We start from the raw sequence: 20,855 nt of genomic DNA on the forward strand, positions 1-20,855 counted from the left end.
TAAACTAATTATTAGTTTTAAACGCTATATATTAATATTATATTATGTATCAATTATCACAATAAAAAGTTTATTAAATATGATAAGCAACTGAACATATAATTTAACTTTTAAATTATAATAATTTTATTTTAACGTTAGTGAACCTAGTTTAGTTTAGATGAAGTGTAGAGGGCCCATAGCTGGGTACCATATATCGAGACTGGTTTGATTAGGGATTTATAGCTGAGCGGTTTGATGTAGATATTATTATTTTTAGTATTAATAAATGTTTTGAGTAGGTTTAATTGAACAAAATGTATATTATTCATACACATTATAAAATAACTGAATGGGCTAAAGAATTCATCAAGAGTTGTTGCTTATTGTTAATATAGTAAAACCTAAAATGGCTAGAGCCCCAAATAGTCTGGATTGATAAAGTTCTACTGTACTTATAATTTATAAACATATACATAAAATAAGCCAGGAGCATAATATAAATATTTCTCTTTAATTTAATTCAGTTATCTTTTATGATTTGATGTAAAAATATACTACAATTTTTTTTTAAGATATTTTTTTCGATTCCATTCATATCGCAATTTTGTCCATATACCACAACACATTTTGATAAGTCGCTCATCGACAACTAATTGAGATTTTATAAACATGTATTGATTCTGAACAATGATTTTTGCTTGCCTATAAAAACCACGCTGCATGAGACTAATAGCAGCATACAGTTTACATCGGGCAGCAGTCAAAGGATCACCAATTCTTATTGCTATACTTAATTGTTGCAATGAAATATTTCCTGCAACAATTGCCTAAAAGTAAACAAAATATTTTATATTATGTAAAAAATATTATAATGATATCTTCACATTGCTTTTTAAAATTTTAGGCTTGCATAGTAGTTAGAAATATAAATGATTAAAAAAGAAGTGTAGTATCAAAAATGGAGTTTTAGCAAAGATTTAATCAAAACTGTACTTACACAGTGTTCTGTCTGATCTCCCAATGACGAGAAAGCTCCACCTAGAGTTGATAACCAAGCCATTATGTTTTCAAGCTCTCTGTATTCAGTATCAGTTTTTTCATATAGTTCGCACCTAAAACAATAGTTAAAGGTTTTTAAATCAATAAATAGACAAAAAACAATAGACAATTATTAATTATTACATATTAATAAGTTTATTAAGTATATAATATAGTATATCATCTCTTTATTTATCAAAATTAATTCTAGATAATTTAGATTGACAAACATTGGGTTTTTAATCTCTTTTTGAATGTTTTGTTAACAGTTTACCATGTGTAAGGCAGTCTATATTTGTCCGGTGTAACTAGTTGAACGTCGTTGAAGCCAACCACAATGTTGTTGTTGTCTACCGACGCAACGCTATTCATCTGTCTCATGACCAATCGTTTGAGTGTATTGCTGTTCTGCAATGCCTTGATGACGCACTCTAGACAATTGGCGTCCATTACCGCAGGCATGAGATCCAGGGCACCATTCAGACCTAGCGAGCACAGTTCAGCCGACATGCTGAACGGCAGCTGGTCAACAGTCGTGTACAGGACATATTTCCGGTTGTGTTTCACTATAAGCAGGCAGTCCCACAGATTACCGTCGACGAACACTCGGAGACAACACACTCGCATTGTGCATATAACGAGAAGCGTTGAAAGCCGAAAAGATCTACGATGGACATTATTTCACTTACAGCAGTGGATATTTTAAAAATCAACAAAGTCTAATTTAAGTACATAACGTTTTATAGTACAAAATCTCAATATTAGTTTATCATCAATTATCGCGCGGGCCATCCGCGCTTGCACTGATAAACTGATAAGACGTCTCAGTTATCATCACAGATATAGATATATCCACGAACATATAATAGTAAGGACTGGCCACTGATAAGGATGAATGTATTCTTAATGTCGTGTATCATGACGAAATTGCCGCTTAGCGCTAGTAGTGAGTTCACCCGTGTAGTAGGCAGTAGCAATAGTAGCCTAGAAAAATATTAGTGTAGTGTTAATACTTATTATTTTTTTAGTTATTATAATAATTGTATTAATTTATAAATAGTCATAAATATATGAACTGCAATGTTCAAAATCTCAATTCTCGGAAGAAAAACGTAATATACTTTAATATATTGCCAGTTACTAGTATTTTTTTTACATAGTGTAGTAGCCAGTAGGTAATAAATGGTAGATTGTACCACAGACTATATATATTTTCATATAGTCTGTGATTGTACTAACTACTATAGGTTTATATCATTATAAATCACATTTAATAGTGCAAGTGATGTTTTAATGAGTATTTTTTTATAAACTAAATGAGAAAAGTAATCTGGCATCTTATGATATAATATATATATTTTGTTATTATCTTTCCATAAAAATATAACATAAAAACCAAAATTATATTAATTATAATAGATATACCTATAATCCTACATTTGTTATAACCTATAAGTGACAAATTAATATAAAAATTAAAAAATAATAAGCAAATTACAAAAGTATGTACCTATTTAATACCTAGTAAGAATCATACGAAATATATACCTAGTTAGAATAATACGAACCTAGGTTTTTGTAAACTTAGCCACAAGTTTATACATAACCAACAACTGAAAATGCATTAAAGACATTTTCCCAAAAATAAAATTTATTTTAACAAGAAAGTTAGAAAGATTATAAATTATTACATAAGTAGGCAGGTACCTATATCATGCAATTTTCAATTATTTTTGAATTTGTATTAATGAACCCTAATAGGTATCAACTAAACACAATTTAGTTAAATAACATTTTTCACTCACACATTTTTCTTGTGAAGACTCGTAAAACAAAAATATGAATCTAAGTTTTTTATTTACCAAAATCAACTATACCTTCCATACATACTTGTATAATAAATGAAGAGTTTAAAATATTACCTCTTTTAAAATTTTTCCATGTATATCTGTGTGAATTTTTTTTCGAATTATGTGTGTTTTGTGAAAATGCAGCTCACAAACAACTTGTTTTGGTTTAATTTCAAAGTCTTTTCTAGGTATTGCTTTCATCCATTGTCCAAGTCAAACAGGATCTTTTGGGACTGTAAAAAAATTATGTTTAACAACACAGGAATCATATCCTGATGTACACCCGGGTATAATACACCTATGTCCAGGCATCACAAATTTTAACTTTAAGTATTAAATATTAATAGCTCCATATAGGTACTTGTATAATAATTAATATTTAAAAGTATAATCGTATACGAATTATTATGGGTAATATGGTATTTTGGTAATAGCATTGATTATGGAATATTCAATATTGGAATATAATATTATAGAATATCAATAATATCATAATTCATAGTCATAGACCACAGTATAAGTATATAAATAAATTATTAGCATTTTATTAATAATATTTGAGCGGGAAAGGGCGATCTAACTACTAGCGCTTTGGCGGTCTATTATACAAACTGTATCAGATTGACGACATTAAGGGAATCATTATTTTATTCTGAGGGTATAGCAAAGTGCACTGGCGTGGATATATCTATATCCATGTAATCATCGATATAATATACATATAGTATAGTATTATCTTTAATCGTGATCGAGATGGATAACAATTTTATTATATGCCTTACTGGGCGTACTGTGGCAGGGAGGGGGTCGTTATAAATACCACAGAATAGATTAAATACTACCTATTATGCACGGATATTTATAAGCCTTGCTATAACCACAGAACAATCTATTATTAATGCTATTACGGCACCATAATATTGTTATCATTATCACACAATAGTCGTTATCATTTTGTTGTTATCAAGCAAAAATCTGTTAACTAAAATATGTGCGGAAATTCGTATTTTGATTTTTGATGGTTGAAACCCAATTAATTTAATATTTAACTTTCTACGATGTAGGTCGTAGTTGCAATTGTGGTACACGATGTCATTGATGCTATTAAGATAAGACCAGAGGATTTATGACATGACATACTTGATGGTTGTTTTGAGTTCTGAAATTTTAATATTGCAAATTGCAATACTGAACATATTAGGAATATTGACCATTATCATTTTTCCCTATAATCCTTCATATATTTTATATAAATTGATAAACTACTTCTTATAGGATCTCATGATTCATTTTCATACACCATCAAACTGCATAGCAAATTAGGGCCAGATGCATCAAGACTTGTAAAATATTTAAACTGCCTATAGGATCTGCCATGCGACGAATGTCTACAAATGGTCTATTACTTAAATACGTAAAATTCAAACTCAACTACATCTCAGAATAAGGTAATTTAAAATATTTACTTCATTTTGGTTTTTAATTAGTTGGTTATTACTACAATTTTATATTGTATGATTAATTAATTAATTAAAAATATATTGCTAAAATGGTATAAGATGGGGAATTATAGTACAATATACTTTCGCAGTATATCGTGTACCCGTGTATGAGAATCAAAGTTTTCGTGTAAATTTATAATAATAATAAAAAAAAAAATAAATTTATTATGTACTTATGTATATTGCATATATTTTATATGTATTATGTATAAATAACTAAATAAATAAATACATTTTTTATTTATAATTAAAATTTTTATTTCTCTAATATTATATTTCTCTTTCTAAATACTGGACACCCCCAAATAGCGGACAAAATTTCAGCGACTGGATATTATTTAAGACCGTGGGTAGTATTTATAACGAGCCTGTGGCAGGCTGTACAATCACATTTTAAACCGTGGTAGTAACTAGATAGCGCTATAACGTGGTTTAGCCACAGAATATCTATACCATTACTATAGAATAGTAATGGGCTTAGCACAGCTTTCTGATATTATGAATTAATGAATTATGATTAGTACGATTACCTATCTAATTATGCCTTGTGAGTTGTGATTTAACCTTTTGTCAACCCTGTGAGTCTTCATGTCCGGAGTTAGGATTCCTTCATTCTCTGGACAGTTAGTGCTCGAATTAAAAAAAAAAAATTGAGGACGGACGTTGGTTTTAGTTCAGAAAACACCGTTCCATAGCAGATAAATTGTAAACTAATCCGTTGTGGACTTTGTCCCCCACACCCCCTGCACATATAGTAAGATACTATAAGCTAGTATTTTTCCTCGTTTAATTAAATGAAAGGGGACGCTGAAATCTATGAAAAAATGAAAGCGGACTCAGTAAAATAATTTATTAAGACCCACAATGTTGATTCCATTCTTCAAACGTACTACATATCTAGCAAATTTGCGTTTAACAAAATTTTTTATTTTCATATAATAATAAGCTAATTAGAGTGAATTTAATTATTATAAATCCCAAGGATCTAGAATATTTGACCATGGCCCTTTCAAGTTTCGAGCTATTAAATATTTTCAAATAATATAATAATTAAAGTTAAAAATTATGAACAACTTGTTACTTTATTTCGTAATTTTAATATGTATAATATGATAATAAATTAATAAATAATAATAGAAGAAATAACAAATAATTAAGTCTTTACTTAATTAGTCATCTAGGTTATGACTTTATGAGATATTATATGCCACGTCTCTTAAATATGAAATATAATCTCTATTGTATATAATTTTGTTTATCTAGATCGTTAATTTTTTTCTGTGGGTTTTGTCCTGCAATTTGCTGAGAATAAAAATAATCATAGCTAATTTGAGAATTTTTTTAAACAATTAATGAAAGTCCAGATTGTTTGATTAATGATTATATTCTCCTATTTCAGTGTTAAGTTGTTTAATTATGTGTCCTATCTTTGGAATTCGAAACTCTATTAAAAAGGTTTCAAAATTTCAAATATTTGATGAAAACGTGCTTGATGTCTACCTATATCATTTATAATTAGTCTATCGATATAGTTGTCTTCAAATCATTTTAATAAATTATGAAACTCTTCCATATTATTATCTACTATATGGCGTATGCGAGTTGTGTGCCTAACGCCGGATTAAGAGCTAAAGATGCCGGGAACAAAATAAATTTTTCAAATAATAAGTTATTGGTACTAAAAATATTTGACGCCGTTCTTAACATATGAAAATTATGACGCCGGAGGCAATTGCCTCCTTTGCCCCCCGTTAGATACGGCACTGTGTGTGCCAGATGAGAACTTGTCGCCAAGATTATAATTACAATGAGTATATGTTTAACGATAGGACGAAGAAGTAAGATCCAATATGGCAATATATCAATAACACTATTGTCACTATTAACACTATGAAAAAATGTCCTTACACGGCGAAACAGCTCACAGCGAAATGTATTCCTGGCGAAATGATGGCCGTGACAAAATGACCATGGCTATTTGTTCAAATGTTTTAATGAAACATTTGAAAGGTAAGGATATTATTTGAGGTTTTTCGTAGGTTTTTAATCGTTATTAACGTTTGATAATTTAATTTTAATTTGTAATATTTTACTTGGGTACTCAGCTTGCTTAAAAATTAAAATATCATACAATCCGAAAAAACACAGATAATTTTTTTTGTTTTTAAATGTTATGTATCAATTTATTTTATTAGCTTACTACACAAAATTAGAAATATTAGACATAAATTTGCTGTTTACGTTTATAAGATGGAGACAACACACTCGGACTCGGGTGTGATGTACTCTAATGTAGTATTTGAACGTTTCTCCCGTCTCCCCTGAGTCGATGTATATTTTTTTACATATAATATAATAGGTTGGAAAATAGGTTCTTTAGTTTTACCCAAAATATTTATACGGGCGTCTATCGACTATCATTATTCGCGTTCTATGTGGAATGTGTTTGATTTAACTAGAGCTGATATAGCCATATAGGCAGAATAAACAATATTTCGAAACGGTGGAATCATAAATTTGTAACACTAGTACAATACTGCATTTAATATTTTAATCATTTAAATATTTGTCTTTTTATTGAAACTCTGCAGATGAGCAATTCAAGTGTATCAATAAAAATTTTAAATTATAGATCAGGAGGTTTTCGTAATAATTTGGGCAATGATGACAGATTAAAAAAGTTAAATGAAAGCTTTTCAAATAATGATATTTAAAATTTTTTAATTTCTGTGAGCTATCTTACCAGAATAAAAAATATTAGTTGGATTTTTTTATTTGTATTATTTAATTTTGTATTTTAATATCAATAGTGTATTTATTTGCATTTGTAATTTGTATGTTGTTAAATATTTTTAATATATATATTAGTGTATTTTATTTTGGCAATAGTGTTATTATGACGAATTATTGAATTATGTTTTCATATTAATTTAATATAATTAATAAAATAAAATTATAGAATTAATTTGTGCATTTATTGATTTTGTATATTATTGTTTAATATTTTTACTTTTAATTTTTTTATCCGGGGGAAAATTGTTCCATTAAGGGGAGAAACGTCTAATGAATCGAGGGGGGACGTCCTAGATTTCTCTTAAGTATATTAGTAAATAGGTACCTACCTAGGTATCTATATTATTTATTTAATCTTGAATATATTATGGATCATTTATCAACTATATAATAACAATTGTATAATAGTTTGAATTACTATAATAAAAATTATAACACAACTTTGAAGAAAAATTTCAACGTTCGGCTCATAAAACGAAGTTTGACCCTCTATCTTTCAATAAATCGTGGTTGCATTACTGTGCTCAACTGTCAACATTAAAATACCTATTTTTTGTAAATAAGGATAGTCATGCTTTCAAGTTACAAACACTATAATTCTTTACGAGGAATGGCGTGATTTTTTTTCTTTTTGTTATCCACTATTCACTGCATGTGAATTATTTTTATAATGGAGATTTTGCCCTAATTAAAGTATAACGAAGGTATTTAGAATAATTTATTTTTTAGTAAATTAATTTAATAGTAAGTTTTTGTCGTGTTTGTTTTTTAGGAAATCAAAAACAAAATGTATGTAATTCAAATTAGGTAACCACTATTTTTTTATAAGCACTTGTTCAAATTTTAACAAATTCTGCTATCTCCAAAAAATTTACAAATCAATAAATCATACAATTTTAAATTTTAATAATCTATAAGATTAAAAATATAATAAAAAGTCATCCATTAATTGGGCTTATAGCATTTTTAGTAGTTATTTGAAATTGGATATTTATGTTGTATTTATTTATTGATTATTGTGTTATGTTTTAATACAAAACATATTATTGGTCGGTGTAGAAACTTGATCTTTTTGCCATTGCGTTATTTATTTATACTTTATAGTATTATTATATTCACACAATGAAGTTTTTAAAATATGTTATTAAAATTAAAATTAATGAGTTTAATGGATATTCGAGAAAAAATATTGTATAACATAATATACTAACATTTAATTAGTTTATTTTATTTTTATAACCTTAAAATTTTTATTTACTTATAATATGGTATTTTCGGGTAAGATAATTTTAATATTTAATTTGTCTATTAATTGATGAAAACTCGGTTTAATTAATAATATACTGATATCTGATGAGAAACTGTTTTGGTTTTTCATTTATAAGTAGAGGTTTTAATATTATATAAAACGAAAAATATTAGAGGATGCTATACCTCCGGAGTAAGTGGCTATAAGCCCCCCTAATTTTACTTATGGCTATTGTCTACTTAGTCCATGTACTTATTCCATAATATTAAAAATAGTATCTACATCATTTTACGGAATAGCGGTATTCATTTACAAGTCAATAACAATAATATTATAATATACCATGATGCAATATTTTATTTTTATTTCAATCTACCTATTATTACCTACTAATAGAGAAATAAATTACTTATGGTAATACTCTCTATTAAAACCACTATGAACGTGTGGGCTTCAGTTTTGGGGTAATGCGAAAAATTCAAACATTTTAAAATATTGCTCTCAGTAAATTAACAAAATATGCCCTTCATGGCTCCTTTTGTATCATAATACACTATATTCAGATCTAAAACTAAAAAAAATAAATGAAGAAGCAAAATCCTTTCATAAAATATTTCATAAATATATATATACATAATATTTCATACTTAAAACACTATCTAGAATACTTAGGTATGGTTAAAAATGTTGCTCAGTATAATATATTCATATTATACGCTATATACGTATATTGGTTAATGATCAATATAATAATATTTTGTCCTCACATCAATAATAATAATTAAGTGAAACTAAACAATTACTACTAGATACAAGTATACAACTAGATATATAATTATATTTATAAACTTTCCCAAAAATCTTAAAACCTAATAAAATATTATAAAATTATTGATTTGTACATATTTTATAACAGTTATATACTGGAAAGTGGAAAGTAATTTTTTAGGGAACCAATTTGTACACTTTATTTGTCTCGGAAACCAATTCTGCATTATCCTAATACTTCTAATAAGTAATAATATACTAAATTAAATTGTCATCAACGGGTGACTTCTTTCTTCAACTTGTTTTTTTCTTTTAGCATCTTTACTTATGCCAAATATTTTTATTGTGTCATAGATACAGGTTTTATATTAAATTTAATAAATAATAAAAAAAAATGTATGGTAGGTAGTATAAATATATTATAAGAAGAAATAAAGACTGAAATCATCTTCGCTCAGAATCATTTTTTGTATGCAATAATTTTGTTATTGAATTAAATTTTAACAAATCTATTACAGTGACCTACTTAATGATGAGATACACTTAAGATCTAAGTACTTATGTTACATATAGAATACAACAGAGTAATTTTTCTGGTTTTTTACTTTTTTAAAGTTATACTCTTAAGTCGTAGTATAATATAATATTATAATGTACTATGTAAGTATATAAATGTAATGTCGGTAATTTTAGGTTCGCTTCTACTCTTGTGTTGAAACGTATTTATCGTATAGCAGTGTTGAGAAATACTAAACAGTAAATACTAAATACACAACTGGTATACATTTTGATTTTTAAACGCTCAGACAATGTATAATCATATCCTATTATTATTATAATATTTAGAAATTATAATATGTGTGCCGTGCTTTACAATATAGTGGATGTGTCGTGTGTTGGAGTTGTGATGAGTATCACAGGCCACAGCCATCACACAATTAAATTTCTTAGACAATAAATTTATTAATCTAATTATTATTTTGATATAAATGGTCTTGTTTGATTATATGGTTTTTCTTAAAAATATTGCCTTTATTACGTGTTAGGCGATAGTGATCATACTGAATGTATATAAAATAGCGTATACGTATATGCTGTTATAGGATATGTAAGAAAATTAATAAATTGCAATGCTCAACTTGAGTGATCAATGTCGAAAAAGTTTAAATATTGCTCAATGATCAAAAACTAATGGTGGACCAAGTAGATAAAATATTAAAAATAAGTATAACAAAATATGATTAAACAAAGTAGTACTTATATTAGCATTTAATTTCATAGAATAAAATAATTTAAAAATATTATTTCAAGCATACTTGATATTATTTTTAATTTTTTGAATTCACCATTTTTACGGTTGAGTGATGAACTAAAAAGTGAAAATATTAGATTGTATTAAACATATTTAAAGAACGTTATACATGTTTACCTATTTAATTTGCTACCAATTCAAAATTTCTATTATATGTAGGTTGTCCGCTTATATATATAATAATTAATATGGGGTATGCTGGTATAGCTATTTAGTTATACTACACTACTATAGGGTTTTATAATGTGGACTATAATTGTATTATATTGTACTATGTTATTAGCTATATACTGTATATCTATAATTTATACGAACCGAAAGGCAGGCGCGTGCCGTGTAACAGAATATTGGTCGTCAACAGCTCTTATTCAACACGCGACAACATCATGATATCTTACCTTCCTAATAGATGCCCAATGTGTAATATATAATACGGTTATACTGTGAAATATGAGTATATAATAATATAATATATATAAATGGATACCCGTACGAATTGCGTATTTTCGTCTTTATATTTTCAAACAATAATATAATATAAGATTGGATTATATACCATATACATTATACATATATATATATATATATAGCTATATAAACATTAAGGGTCAATGGTTAATATTAAGTCTTCATAGGAGCTATTCGTATTCTGCAAGTAGTAGCTAGGTACGTATAGCAAAATTATGAGAAATTATTAAAAAGCCTCTGACATTTTAACTTAATATTTATTGGTCCATCGTATGTTCTAACGTAGTTTTTTAGATTTATTATAGTGTTGTTTCTATATAGGACATAGGTACTTTCTTGATAGATATTTGGTACACTTATATAGTTATATCTAATAAAATCATTCATAATTAAATCACTTTTGCAGTTACGCGACTAAATTTAAAATTAATTTATCAAAAAAAGGGGGCTACCGACGCTACAGCTATAATTATTGGTAATCTCCGTTTTCATGATGGTAATATAACGGTTGTGTTAAACGCTATTTATAAACTTGAATAATTTGATTTATATAAATTAATCATAAATAATCATAAGCCAAATAATTTTTAATTTGTATTGTCTAATAAATTTATTGTTAATGCCAATAATATATTATATCGCGAAATATTATTGCAAACAACAAAACCAGAGTTTAAATCGTTGGTCATTGTATAATGGTTATAAGTAAATTAAGTAGAGCTTGGTAGTTAAAACAATAACAAAATTACTTTCCAGTACTATACTATGCACTATAAATAATACTAAAAGTTAGGAATTAATATATATATACATGTATGTGTACCTTAAACTTTTAAATGAAAATAAATAATAATAATAATATGTAAGCTTTGTTTTGGTTAATAGAATATTGCACGTATTAACGTAATGGAGACGGGAGATAATTTAAATTAGGAAGAATGGAAATTTGAAAACGAAAATAATATAGTAATACAAGGTACCTACTACAATATATCAGTTTACTATGTTAATATAGATATTTAGTAATTGGTAGCTGCTAGTAATTACTATTATTGCAATGATTAATTTGATAAATAAATATTATTTTCAATATGTATGAAGTACATCAGAGATTTTTTTTCTAAATATTATTATGAATAATAGGTATATAGGTAAATGTATACATTCAACTTTCGGTAACCTTGAGGGTAGTTAACTTTGATAATCGGGAACAAATTTGATCTAGTTTTTATCGAAGGTCAAAAATAGGAAATATCAAAAGTACCAAATTTTTTTTAATAATTGATAAAAAATAATGAAAACAGTGGTACTGGAATATTTACACAAAATCACTTTTCGAAAAAATTGATTTTTTTTTTTGTAATTTAGAAGGAAATAATAATAGAGCCTTTTTCATAAAATACTTAAATCATATTGAGTTATATATTTATAGAGATGATATCATTTTTACATGTCTTTAAATGAATTTAGATTTATATTGATAATTTTTTATCAAAAGGTTAAGAACCATAAAAATATGATAAAAGGTTCCTCATAAGTTGTTTATCCTATAATCAAAAAAGTATCATATTTCTATAAAATTATAATTTTTCATCAAATGATTTTAGTTAAGCCTTAAACCAGTTAAACCTTTTTGCTACTATAACTATACTTATAATTTTCTATGCACATATATTTTCAGAATATTTTTATTATTTTATGGTTTTTATTTAGGCACCATATTTTAGGCACTTGAATTTATTAAGCTAATGTTTTATTGTGTCTAGAAACTAGAATTAAAAATGTATGGCACAGTATTTCATGTAAGTTGTTTTAAAAAAATTAAAAATTATCGAAAATACATGAGTATGCATTTTGTTTGATAAGCATTTAATTTGAAATATTAAATAATGAAATTATTTCGTGTCATTTTAAAATGCATGCTAAATTGAAAATGTATTATTTAACGTTCTACGTTCATTATTGAAACAAGAAAGATAAATTATTTACCTTGTGTTTCTATTGACATTAATGGTAATTAAATGCAGAAAATGTCTAAAAAGTTGGAAATTATATGCATTATTAATAAAGAAACACATATTTATAGAAGGAAATTATGTTTTGGAATTGTTTTCCATGAAAACAATGTATGGAATATCATTTTAATGAAACTAAATTTCCATGGAATATATATGAATGATCTATATGGACAATACATTAAGAGAATAGAATTCCAAAGATTTATTAAACAAAACTGTTTAATGTTTTATACATCTGTGTGGAATTCATAATCAATATTATATTTATTTATGTTGGAATTTAAAATTTTGAATACATTTATTTTTTTGACATAGGTACTACAAATGGGGCTAGGTAAATTGAGTCCGAAATACCGTTTTTGTGGTAAACTGAGTCCCGGATTTGAAAAGGTATAAGGTAAAGTGAGTCCCTGTTTATAATAGGTTTAGTTTCCAAAACAGAACATTTTCTTTCTCACTTTTACATGCTTAGTACTATCTGTTATGTTAATACAACTGGAGTGGTTAAAAATGTGCTTTGTTTGTTTTTAATATCTAATATAATTTACTAGATTGTACATAAAAATCACAATTAATTAAATATGTAATATACAAATTCAAGTCAATTATTTTTTATTTATTACTGTTTATTGTTATTATGTACATGGTAAAAATGTAATTGATATGTTCTTAACAAATTCAAATCTTGAAATATTTTTATTTTCATATTTCAACATTTCTTGTCTCAAAAACAAATTTTTCTATTGTTATTTTTTTCATTTTAATTACCTCTTTGCTACGTATTTTTATATATGTATCTATTTGAATGTAGGTAAAATTTAAGTAAGGAAATCGATAATCATTAATTGGTGTCTATTCATTATACAGTACTCATTGAATGTAGAGACTTTTTATTTTTAATTAGGTACATTGTCGTTATTTATAAATTTTTCTTTTGAAAAATATTATTACTCGGGACTCAGTTTACCTAGCACGTTAAGGTTTTTCGGACTCAATTTATCTAGCCCCAATATCCACCCAATTATTTGGGACTCAGTTTACCACTTCCGCTACAAATAGTTGAAATCATAATTTTCATGAAAATGATACACTACAGAACTTAATACTTACAGAAATCATGTTTCATTTTCATTAAATGGGGGTGTTTTTCTTATTTAATAAATGTATACAATTTTTTTAATGGAAACCATGTATTCTTATAGTTTACGATTAATCCTTAATTCTTAGATTAGTTATTGCGCGTCAGTTTTTGAAGGTTTAATGTGGGAAATATATTATATATATTTATATTAAAAATTATTGAATAGTAATTAAAAATTGTTTCGTATGTAAATACATACCAATACACCATGATCATTTAATAATAAGTATTTATAAAATATTTTAATACATAGTATTCAAAATTGTAAAGCAAACTAGGGATAAATTTCTATGTAGGTAATGTAGCGTTTTTATTATAGTTTAACTCAATATTTTTATAAACTACAAGTAAGAATTGAAAAGGCTTTACATTGTAGATAAAGTCTTTCCTTGTTGCATTTTACAAATTTGAACATTCTATTATAAATATATAGACATTAAATAATGGGGTTGGTCGTGCGAAACCTGTTTTTGTTCTTATAAAATATGAACAATAAAATAAAGTTTGGGGAAATGTGAGATAAAATGACAGATATAATAATACAATTTCACCATAAACGAATGAAATCAGATAAACCAGATATATATTATTATAATGTATAATGTATATGCAATAATGTTTTTACAATTGTAAACGTCTATATTGATAGAACTGTGTGACTTAAAATACTGGGTTATAGAGCTATAATTAATTTAGAGAGCGGGGAAATATTTTTTAAATAACTGTTTTGCTATTAAAAAATCTTCTGTGACATACAACACATACATATGCTCTTACTTTATTGTTACAACAATAAATTCATTTTTGTCAGTCCGTCAATAAGTTTTGCTTTTAAATAGTTATTTTTATAGTCGTTAAAATAAAAAATAGCCTAAAAAAGAACATTTTGGTTAATAAATCCTAGAAAGTAATAATATTTTTCTTTGATTGAGTTAATTAAACAATTAATTTATATTAAAAATATTTATAAAGTTAATTAATTATTATTTTATTTAATTCAAAGATATTTAATTATATTAATGAAGTTTAATTTTTATTATACTTTTAAAGAATTATTTGCATGGTGTACATTTCATTTTAAATGGAAGTTTAAATTTAAAAAGTTTACTTTAACTAAAACTAACTGCAATTTTTTTTACTTAAGTGTACTAAATTTGTAGATATAAATAAAATATATTACTAAAAAATAAATGGGTATTAGAGGTAAAAAAAAATGGATTATTTATCTTAAGTATAATATTTATTAATTTATACAGTATAAGTATTAAATATTATTTAGTGATTACAAATGTTATACCTACTATAAAATAAATATTAAATTGTATGAATATAAATGGCTAGATAGGTAGGACAAGTTTTTTAAACTTGAATCATATACCTATATGAACATTTTAACTGTGTCGAATTAAAAAAAGTACAAATCTTAAAATGTAGTTGAAGTAAAACAGTGTTTAGTACCTTTTTTTACTTAACAAAAAAAAAATTTATATTATAATTAATCTGCTGTCATATTCAAACATTTCTAACTTGATTATGTTATTGAACTTTTCTAGAATTCGAATTTTCGAATTTCGAACTGTTTGAATTTATTAAAGTTTGAGACGCTCAAAAACTCATCCCTATAAATATATATCTAGTTATAACTTTATGAGTATAATCGCCCACAATCTATTTATATAAAAATAAATCTTTTGCTGCTCTTAAATGAAAAACTATTTTATATATTTTTTAATTTATTTTTTGTATTAAACACTATAATTCAGCGGTTCCCAACCCACTTGTAGACTGCGAGCAGCGTGATACTGGGCCGTGAACCGTATAATATTAAATATTTTATATATTATATAATATATATTTAAAATAATAGTATTATATATTTTTATTATATACCTAATAATATTTCTGGTTATAATAATATTTATCAATATTATCTACATTCTATATTCTACAGTGTCCAATTAGTATATAATTAGCACTATCGAACGTTAAATCATATTAAATTGTTTAACTTGTGATTAAGTTGAACAAAGTGTTTTTCTTAATAAACAATTGATTTTTTAATTCTTTTATTTCTAATAACTGCCATATGTATATATTTATGTGTGCTTACGTATATAGGTGGGCTTCAAAGATTTTTTTACAAAATTGGTGGTTTGCACAACTAAAAAGGTTGGGAACCGCTGCACTATATAATATATCGATGTTGTTAACTATAATGTTATTTTCAATAACAGTTTTTTATTTTTCATTTTATAATTGTCTATTATTCAGTTTATTACAAATTATGATTGTAATGTATGAAAAAAATGTATTAAATACATAAATCAATTTTTTTTAGCTGGAATATATTTTCAAATGGATTGGATCTTCTAATAAGGTATTCCTGTTGAAAATATTATCTCGAATAATTTTTTCTATTCGCCCTTATATTATTATAAATTATTTGCATTATGAATGTTTTTCATTCGAATAAATATTCTGTAGGAATATATTATTACGTAAAAAATATTTCGTTGAAAATTTTTGTTCTGTTATAGTTTTCATAAAAAAAATCATGTTGAAAAAATTCCTCGGCATTTTCATTCCTCCGCAAATAGTTTCAGTTATAAAAACTTACAGCAATCGTAATTTAATATTTCTAATAAAATACTGTATGTAATATTTCGTTTCTGTTAAAATTGTATAGCTTTCCTACTCAGCTATTGTAGTGAGCGAAAAAATGTCTCTTTTGCACCACGGTGATGTATTTATATGTTATAAATAACTATATATATTTTATTAATTATATTAATACATATTTTAAATTCTTTACTAAATTTATTGTTTATAATATTTTATTTATTTATTTAAATTTTTCTCCAATGTTGTATGTACCTATTATAGTTATATATATTGAACCTATCTATAGAGATACATTGGAAGGTATAATAATAAATAACTATACTGCATGGAATACCTTAGCTAAGGCTTAGCAAACCAACTACCAACCGTGACTTATCTAATAGTACGTAACTATTTCTTTATTTACCAACGAATTAAAAAACATCATTTACCCAATAATCTAATAATTACTTTAATAATATTCATCTTTTTTTTTTCTGTTTGAATCGACAACATCGTTATAAAGCAAAAGACCGTTTACGAATTACTTCCACGACGATAAATAATATCCATCTTAAATAAATTACCCACAACCACATCTATCCCTTACTTATTATAAATATATTAGTCAGTATTATGTAGGTATACTATAAAATATTGCTATTTAATATAATATTTATCATATTATTTTTACCTCTTCTTTTTATTCAATAACAACCTAATCTGTACTTATATTTTATCATATTCCATAATTGTTTAAATTTTTTATAATATATAATTATATAGTATATTGTAATCAGTGTATTATTTGTACTCATTAATTGTCGAGATAAAATATAAACTTTTGGTTAAAATTTAAATAATAGGTAATTAAAAAATATATGTATGATTAAAATATCACCTCTAAATATAAAACTAAAAATAATGAATAGATAACTTTCTTTTATACGTTATACCATTTTATTAAAAACATAAAAAATAGACTACTGTGTTAATAGTTGATTTTGTGTTCCAGACATTCATATAATTAGTTTTAAAATTTTGAATATTATAAATAATATTTGTCTTATGATTTTGCATTTGCTACATTTAGTTGTTGTTTCATTTTTCTGATATATTTCGAATTTCATATAAGAAATATGAGAAAGTAAACCTATTAATATAATTTGTTGGAATCAATATTCAATGTAACTACTATAACGGGTGGTACTAATATATCATTATGACTTGTGACATCTACAATCAATAAAAAATACAGTAAGATTCAATAATTTTTGGAATAATATATTGTAATATTTATGAGAAAATTAACAAAATCAGCGCATTATATAAGTTTATCTGTTTTGAATATTGCTCCTATAATTTTATAAATTTTATGCATTACCTATACCGGCTATACCTACCTATACCATATTTTATATTTTTTGTTATTATATCAAATGTATGCACTTATATATATTGTATAATATAGTACATGCTTATTATCTGTGACCTATGTACATTGTACTGCGTGTATAATGTATAATATTTTCATCAAATTTGCTTAAAAATTTTCTGAAAGTTCTTTAAATTATCACTATTAATTTCAAGAAAAAAGATAATTTGTATTTAATTAATTTTATAAATATAATTGATCTTTTACAAGTTTTTTTTACAGGTTTTACTTATTTGGTATACCCAGTGATTCATCTAGTATACTTATTACTCCCCTTCTTCCTTCAATAATGAAGTTAAAAAAATCTGATTTTTGGAATTTTTAAACATACTTACTAAGTATTGCTAAGGATCATATATTCTAATTCTCGAGATTTTTTGTACTACGTAAGGAGTACCATGTAGAGATACAAGCTTTTGTTTTTAAAATAACAACCCACTTTTCTATTATGGATTGTTTAGTGTATAATTTTTTTGAAAATGTAGACATATTAAAATTAAAATTTGAACAAGTATTTTATGAAAAATCAAAAATTTATGTTCTAGATCATTGGTTTTCAAACTTATTTTATACACGGCACACCGAACACTTCAAAAAATTTTCACGGCACACTGACCTTTTTTTTAGATGAACAAAATTGTTTATAATTATATATATATTTAATAAGAAATGTGTGATTGGTGGGCTAACAAATATTTTTAATTCTTGGACGAATAGTTGACACATATTCGTATTTTCTTATATCACAATTCAATGTAATCGGTAATTTATGGAAAAACCGCGACACACTGGTTTGCCGCGGCACCCAGTTTGAAAACCACTGTTCTAGATAATATACCTCTTATTTTAAGTTATATAATAGGTCAATTTACTCTAATATGAATTAACTAATTGCATAAAATGTATTCTGCTGAATGCAAATTTGTTTTGATATACGTTAGTAAGACAAGTAAGACAACATAGTATATACGGGTACGTACAACGTTCTTTGAAAATGCAGTACTCAATTTTTCAAAAATGATTTTTAAGTACCTGCATTTTTGAGATTAATAAAAATTGCTAATTTTGACGTTTGAAGTTTGTTTCTACTTTTTTTTTACATATCTTCAAAGATCAAAATATTATTTTCCAGTGCATACTAGGTCGGTCTTATGTTAAACATTAATGTTTACTCAGTACTGATTGAATCCCAGAAAAAAGACATTTGCTTTTCCATTTAACAGACTAGAACTGTCTGTAATTTATCAACTAGTTATAAGTTTGGTTAAAAATATTTTATTTTTTATTCTATGTATTATGTAAGATAAAATTATAAAATTGAATGTAATGAGATTGAAATTTATAAGAAACATATTTTACAAAGTCTATAATTTTTTACAATGTTTTTTTGGCAGTTAAATACTCCTCTTATATTGAACAGTTTCTTTTTATTCTAAACATTCTTAATTATGCCTCTAAAATTATTTGGAATTTGTTAATGCTTATTGCCTATTTGGATCATACTATAACAATTATTACGTATGTATGTATAATTTGAAATACATTTTATGTATTTGAGTTTTCTAAGTATTTCGATTAAACTTTAAGTTTAAACTGTACTTAAATCAATGTATTTCACACATATACGCATATTATAGTATAACTCAGGTATTTCATATATATAGACACAAACCGGTCAAACTCTCGACGACGGTTGCCGGTAGTATACTAACATTTGACGAAAGACTATGCGATGGTGTAATAATATTGTCGTACGAAAGAAGACGCGCATCGTCGTGTGTACTGAGTATTATACCATAATAAGGTAGTGGTTGGTTTTGCCAATAATACAAATAATATGTGTATCTGCGCCACATACTGATATCAACAGGGGCAATCGAATCTATCCGGTGAGGTCGGTGAACCCTTAGTATTTTCTCACAACACACACACAAACTTCTCCTCTCAGACTTATGACTGGAAAAGAAACACGTCGTGAAATTGTAACCAGCGTGCTTATTTACAGCTATTATAATATTTTTTTGGACTTATTATTGTTACAACTTATGATCATATTTGTATTGTCACCCGACGCGGTGACGAAAAATGCATATTATACACCAATAATATTGTCAGTGTTCGTCGTTCGTCCGACACAATATATTATATGACTGTTTTCGGGATTTTTGAACGGAAGAACGCAGAAAATGCAAAGTTCACCACGTGGTTCTCACCCCATTTATAACGATATAATAGTTATTATTATTGTCAATAAAATGTATTATTATTGTTACTATATGCCTTGTCTTGTGAAAAAATAATTGAATTAAAATTTATAAATGTTTATTTTCATTTATAGGTACGTCATAGGTATTACCTAGGTACAATCGCCGTTGAGGTAGGTCTGTTGCGCCGTGTGTTTGCCGGCCGCAAAGGTCTATCGTTCCGTCATCTTCGTCAGACGGTTCTCGCGCACGCCGCCGCTATCGATTGTGTGTGCCGTATGCCGCGTTTGCGTGTCTGTGTGTGTGTTGTGTGTATGTGTGGTGGTAGCCGATCAGTCCGCCACCGCTGCCCCCGCCGACTGTGAACCGCGAGCGCGCGCGCGCGCACGCTCGCCCGAACGTTACCGACTACCGTCACACGTACACTCGCGGCGGCAGCAGAGGGACCGTCCATGTCGTTGCGATTATTATCTTTTCACGTAGTGTGCGCGCGC

At 26.3% G+C, this 20,855-nt stretch overlaps 1 protein-coding gene across 1 annotated transcript; it reads right to left on the minus strand.

The window, feature by feature from the left end:
• Positions 1-473: 473 nt before the first annotated feature.
• Positions 474-20,669, minus strand: LOC113557088 (uncharacterized protein F58A4.6). Its single transcript, XM_026962396.1, has 5 exons — positions 20,514-20,669; positions 2,943-3,103; positions 1,295-2,004; positions 980-1,094; positions 474-809 (listed from the first exon to the last, which is right to left on the minus strand). The coding sequence occupies exons 3-5, from the start codon at positions 1,645-1,647 to the stop codon at positions 537-539; spliced, it is 741 nt and encodes a 246-aa protein (XP_026818197.1). The 5' UTR covers positions 1,648-2,004; positions 2,943-3,103; positions 20,514-20,669; the 3' UTR covers positions 474-536.
• Positions 20,670-20,855: the final 186 nt, after the last annotated feature.

This window comes from Rhopalosiphum maidis, chromosome 1 (assembly GCF_003676215.2).
Source record: "Rhopalosiphum maidis isolate BTI-1 chromosome 1, ASM367621v3, whole genome shotgun sequence".
In the NCBI taxonomy this organism is placed as follows: Eukaryota; Metazoa; Arthropoda; class Insecta; order Hemiptera; family Aphididae; genus Rhopalosiphum; species Rhopalosiphum maidis.